Source organism: Phalaenopsis equestris, unplaced genomic scaffold (genome assembly GCF_001263595.1).
Source record: "Phalaenopsis equestris unplaced genomic scaffold, ASM126359v1 Scaffold001033, whole genome shotgun sequence".
Lineage (NCBI taxonomy): Eukaryota > Viridiplantae > Streptophyta > Magnoliopsida > Asparagales > Orchidaceae > Phalaenopsis > Phalaenopsis equestris.
The window spans coordinates 423,442-429,441 of NW_018165472.1; the positions used below are offsets into that span (position 1 = coordinate 423,442).

The 6,000-nt window shown below is 32.5% G+C and overlaps 1 protein-coding gene across 1 annotated transcript in view; it reads left to right on the forward strand.

Moving 5' to 3' along the window:
- Window positions 1-4,101, forward strand: part of LOC110032832 (protein downstream neighbor of Son-like) — a 44,900-nt gene extending 40,799 nt beyond the window's left edge. Inside the window, 6 exon segments of the mRNA XM_020736593.1 lie at window positions 829-947; window positions 2,034-2,135; window positions 2,232-2,350; window positions 3,130-3,211; window positions 3,370-3,545; window positions 3,676-4,101. Coding sequence (XP_020592252.1) covers window positions 829-947; window positions 2,034-2,135; window positions 2,232-2,350; window positions 3,130-3,211; window positions 3,370-3,545; window positions 3,676-3,895 — 818 coding nt within the window. The 3' untranslated portion in view covers window positions 3,896-4,101.
- The last annotated feature ends 1,899 nt before the right edge of the window (window positions 4,102-6,000 follow it).

The window sequence follows — 6,000 nt, forward strand, 5'->3', positions numbered from 1 at the left end:
AATGAATTTTAGTGGGAACCAACTTAAGATAATTGCTCTTTTTGTGAACTTTATTTGAAAATTGACAACTTGTATTAGTTATATCATACAAAATCTCTGAACCACAACGTCATGTGGAATTGAGTGCTCATGGTTTCATTTTTGTTAGGGGTGTCTTCTCAGCCACTTGTTATTATGTTTACAGTTCCATTATTGAAAACTCTATTCAGTAAATAAGGATCAATGGAATTAATATTAGAATGTTATGCCATTTAAAGTGTTAAATGAAACTTTCTTTTCTTGGATTTGATGCCCTTAATCAAGTGTGTGGGGTTTTAAGGTCTTCAAAAGTTTTATTTCCTTGTTGAAGTTTTTCAGTGGTATTAATATTAGAATGTTATGCCATCTTAAGTGTTGAATAAAATTCTCTTTTCTTGGATTTGATGCCCTTAAGCAAATGTGGGGTTTTAAGCTCTTCAAAAGTTTTATTTCCTTGTTAAAGTGTTTAAGTTTCAGGGGCTTTCCTTCATTAAGACGGAGTTTTGTCTCACTGGTAAATTGTTAAGTTTTATATGCTGTCCTAGTAGAGAGAGTGGGAGGGAGGGAGTTCTGTCTCCTTGTTAAAGTGTTAGATTTGAGGGAGGGAAGCACGGAGATTAACTGATGCTTATTTTCTTGAGGCATTGATAAATGCTCCGCACAGTAGTTGCACTGCTTGATATGCTTGTAATCATGCCAAACATAAAGGCTGACTTATTAATCTTTTGTTTTTTGGTGTCTATTCCTTTTCTTCCTTTTTGATGCAGTCTCCTTGCATAACCTCAATATTTTTTTCCGTTTAACTTGCAGTTTGTACTTCACAGTTCGTCGTGCTATTCATTGGTAACAAGTCTTTGGGGAGGCGACAGTCTTGCAGTGCCTTTCTTTCTCAATCTACTCGTGGTTTGAGATCCTTGCTCAGAAATCATGTTAAGTTACTTTTAGCTTTTGCTTTCTTCCTCATCATAATGAGAGGTACCATGGATTTTTTTTCTAAAATAGTTCATCTTTGAATTTTGTGAAACTTTAATCACTTATACGGAGATGTAAAAAATAAATATCAAAACGTTCTCTTGTTGCACTGGATTCTTCAGAAATAGATAGTTGGATTCATATGTTGCTTCCTTATGTAAGTTGGGAGTATTTTATAATATGCACTATTTTACAATTTTGTTTCATATTTTTTTGATATATTTTTATATGGTTCCCTGCGAACTGTAAACATCACTCACATTATGTCCAACTAAAAGAAACTTCACTCAAAGGTATTTTTTCTAAAATGGTTCCTCTTTGAATTTTGTGAAATCTAAATCTTTATACAGAGATGGGAAAAATAATTATCAAAATGTTCTCTTGTTGTACTGGATCCTTCAGAAATAAATAGTTGGATTCATATGTAGTTTCTTTACGTAAGTTGCGAGTATTTTATTATATGCACTATTTGACATTTTCTTTCATATTATTTTTATATATTTTTATATGTTTCCTTGCGACATCACTGACAGTATATGTCCAACAAAAACAGACATAATTGCTAACCTATATAAATTGGATATAAAACAATTATTGAAGCCCAATATCCTGTGTTAGAAAAAGAAATTTTATTGGATTGGTGTGCCTTGTCTGATGTTCATGCTTTTGTGTAAAAGTTCACCGAGTCATTTTAGTAAATTAAATGAAACTTAATTGATTATGATTTGGAGGTCAGCAGTTCACATCCAGAAAACAAACTCTTCATAATGCAATATTAATAAGTTTGTTTAAATCAACACTTTCTCAGACTTACATAGTTGGCATTTGTATTAAAAATGTTCCTATGCATCAAGTCAAATTCTCAAACATTCAAATCAGGATTGCTTTACTAAAAAAAATATTAGTCTAAATGGAATGCCAAGTTAATAATTTTTTTCAAATGTGTTTATTGAATCATAAATCATCATACATGTGTGCATCATGGAGTTGTTAGACCCCTTTTCTCCTTATTGTTTATTTATTTATTTATTTTGTGAAAGCAGAATGTTTGTTTCTCCATGCCTCTTTGCCATCTTGAAGTTGAACATGCTAATGAGGATGATTTGGCTGAACTCTCAGAAATTGAACAACAAAACTTAGGGAAGGTTTGATCGATTATCTGTTCTTCATTTGTTGCTTGCTCATTCAAGCCTTTTTTCACATGAGTTTATGCGTATGTTCATTGCTTTTTTCTTATGTAGGCGTTTCATCAAGATTCTATTTCTGGGGTGGACAATAGCCCTCAGTCTCTCCTTGCATTTATTGGAAACACAAATGTCCATGGGTTATATGATTTTCTATTGAACTATAGGTAAACTCTGCACTCTACCCTTCAGTGCATGGGAAATAATTTATTAGGGACGTAAAAATTTGACCTGAACCTGATTCAAAAACTTCGGGTTTGGGTTGACCCGAATAATATATGGGTCGGCTTTGGGTTAGGAATTTTATCTCCTTTAATTTCTTGGGTCGTGTTTAAGTTTACCCGCCCTATTGAACTGAAACTGGCTCGCAGACCAAAATTGACTCAAAATTGACCCAACAACCTGAAATCGACCCAAACTTGACCCACTGTGACCTGGTTAGTTGTCTTATTTTAAATGGGATATATGGGCGGGTTCGGGTTGAAGGCAGGTCAGGTTCATGTTAGAATTTCTGACCCGTTTAATTTTTGGGTTGGGGTCAATTATTTTGGGGTTGGGTCAATTTTAGGTCAGATCGACCTGATTCGGCACTCCAATAAATTTATAAATGACTAGAAAAATGATCGTGAATTGGATGGCAATGGAAATATTAGCATTTGGTTTCTTATCCTTTATTAAAGGAGCGCCTTTCATTATTGAGAGTTGCTCAACATTATAGTAACACATCTTCATTTGCTTTCTCCAATTCCTATCATGTCAATATTTTCTTTGAGGTTCTTTTGAGGTTACATTTCTATTTAACGTCCCTTAATTTAAGTGCTACTTCAATATACCAGCAGAAAGAGTTGCTTTTCACAGCTCACATTTTTAAGTTTATGTTTGTTTGGTTGTTTTTGTATTGAATTCAGATTTTTCTTCCTCTGTTTTACAGGTTTTTCCTGAAATCTTTAAATAGTCTGAACTCTTTAAATAGTAATGATGTTCCAGCATTATACGCCCCTGTTCCATTCCTTAATGCTTCTCTTTGTATTCCAGAGGTAACTTTTACGGGCAGCCTGCATTCTTTTTTATGAATTCTTTTTTTCAGTCTCATTTGATTCCACTGAAATTATTTGCTACAAAATAAGCTTTCCTATTCTGGATTTGCTTGTATAAATCTAGTAGGCCTATCATGATGCTCGACTCTTTTGTATAGGTGAAATGCAAGGAGATTAAAAGAGCTGATGCAGTTTTTGACTCCGATGATCATCTAAGCTTATCTGAAAGCCCTCTATGTTACAACATAGAAGTTAAGGATACAGTTCTACCTCCGTGGGTGATCTGCAGGCTATGTGCAGCAATGAGTGCAACTGGAAATACATTTGAATCAATGTATGCGACTGTTTATTGTCATAGTAAACTTTCATTTATGTACATTATCTTCTTATTTTGTTGCTTGTCCTCATTGTCATTATTATTATTATTATTATTATTATTATTATTATTTATTTTCCTCTTGCAGCTTCACGACAGAACCATTGTCAACTGGGTTAAACATTGCGCTTCAATCTTTCTGTCAGGAGAAACCGGATCAGCTTGGGAGCTACGACGCTTCCATGCCTGAGAGTGGAGATGTTCTATGCCTTCCCGAGGCTGCTTTGGTTCCGTGCTTGCAATCTGCTTCTTTGAGGCGTCTCAAGTACTGCGAAGGTTCTTTTATCGCCTATGTCGATCAAATATGACTTCTATTACCAATCATGTAATGATGTCCATCCTTTCACATCCTAAACTTTTGTGGTTTCAAAATTTTGAATCAGTTTTCAAGGAGGTTATCTAGTTTGGTTCATCACTCACATCATAAACTTTTGTCGTTTCAAAAATCAAGCATCTCGTCATGCTTCAAGCATATAAATATAGCATCAAATGAATGATCTGTACAGTGAAATCAAGAATCTGAAAAACTTTATGCAGAATGTGTATGATTGGATCTAAAAAATGTTTATGTGAGATCCTTTAAGCTTATTAGAATGAGTTTGACCAACATGGGCTCAATCACTTTGAGCCAAATCATAAACCAAGAAGAATGGTTTGAGCCAAAATCAAATTCGATTTCATCTTTCAAGCTCGATTGAGATATGTATAAAGAAAACTCTTTCAAGGACTCTTAAACCAGTTTCTAAGCACATGTTTTTTTTTTTTTGGACTCTCCTTCAAATCCAATTGCATGAGTACCTTTATTTTGAAATTTCAAATTTATTACTTCTCCCACTTCAAGTCTCCTTCATGTGTAGAATAAGGGTCTATAAATTTTGAAAATGGCACTTTGTTTTTTTATCTTTTAAATTACTGATTCTTTATTTTGATTCATCTTACTTTAATTTTAAACTATTCTTTTGGCATATATGTAAATAACATAAAATTATGCAATATTGTGCTTGCTAGATTTCTCTCATCAGTTGTTATAAGTGTATGTGATTAAAAGATCACTTTGATATCTCAAAGAGTGTAATGAAATTCACAACTATACCTTTGAATGCTTGGCTTACGATCACTTGGACTCAAACGAATGGTTGGTTAAATAAAAAACTCTGATAGCTCTATAATTGATTTTGCAAGTTTTTTATTCACAAACTTGCATTAAGTTTATTGCTTCATTGGATTATATTTTTTTTTAAATGTATCAATATATTGTATTTTTTATACTTCAAAATCTTCAAATCCAAAATGTAAATTGGGATGTGTTGTAAGATAATAAATTTTAAAATTTTTTCGAACATGATTACATATATAACAATCTCAACTTCTCTTCAGAATTGAGAGCAAAGTTTTTCTAAATCCTAATTTCAACCTTTACTAAACTTTTCACTTCATTTAGTGCTAAAAAATTAAAAATTTTGGCTCCAATGCCACCAAATTGTTCAAAACATCATTGAAAGGATCTATTAGTTATTAAAATGTATCAATTTAGTTTAAAAAAAATATAAAAAAATCTTTAGGGCATAATAATTCGCAAAGGAATTCCTCAAGCCAAATTTAGGCCTCAATTTCTATTATGGGCTGGGTTAATTTGATGGCGTATGTTTATTGGAGCGATATCAAATTAATAATGAAAAGGAATCTTCACATAAATAATGGTAAACTCATAAGCCATAGCATAAAAAAACTTTCATATTATACAAATGAATGTTGATCCTATATGTGGAGGAAATTATTCTCCATGTCATAATCTTATAGTTTAACTCTCCAACTATTCTTAAGTGAATTCCTTGGGAACCTCTCAAAAGCATCCTCAATCAAGTTCTTATGGGTGGTCTAGGGAAGCCTCCTGGCTTAGTGACTCGAAGGTCTCCTCAATTGCTCTCACAATCTCATTTTTAATTACATTCTCAAAAAAATCTTTTAACCTAATCAATCACGATGTATGGCATAAGGTTATCTTGGTGCTTATAACTTCTCAGTTTTAACTTTAGGCACTTATATACTCTTTTATACTACTTTATTGGTTTAACCAATTAGTCCAACAAAATTGAAATGTAATCCTTACAATGTTAACATTTTTAGCCCAATAAGATCCTCGTCCCTACTATTATTGCCTCATTGAGGTTATTATTTCTCATGATATTTTTTCCAATAGTTAAAATAGTATTGGTTAATGAGGTAAGCATTCTATGAACATACAATATGATATTGCATTTTATAATTTTTTTTTGCTCTGCTAATAGTGTCACATGGCAAGTACATTACAAAGAATAACTACTCACATAGATTCTTATAAGAAAAGAAAAGAATTACCAAAATAGTTGGTTAGTTGAAAATACTATTACATAATTCCTCTGTAACCTTCATT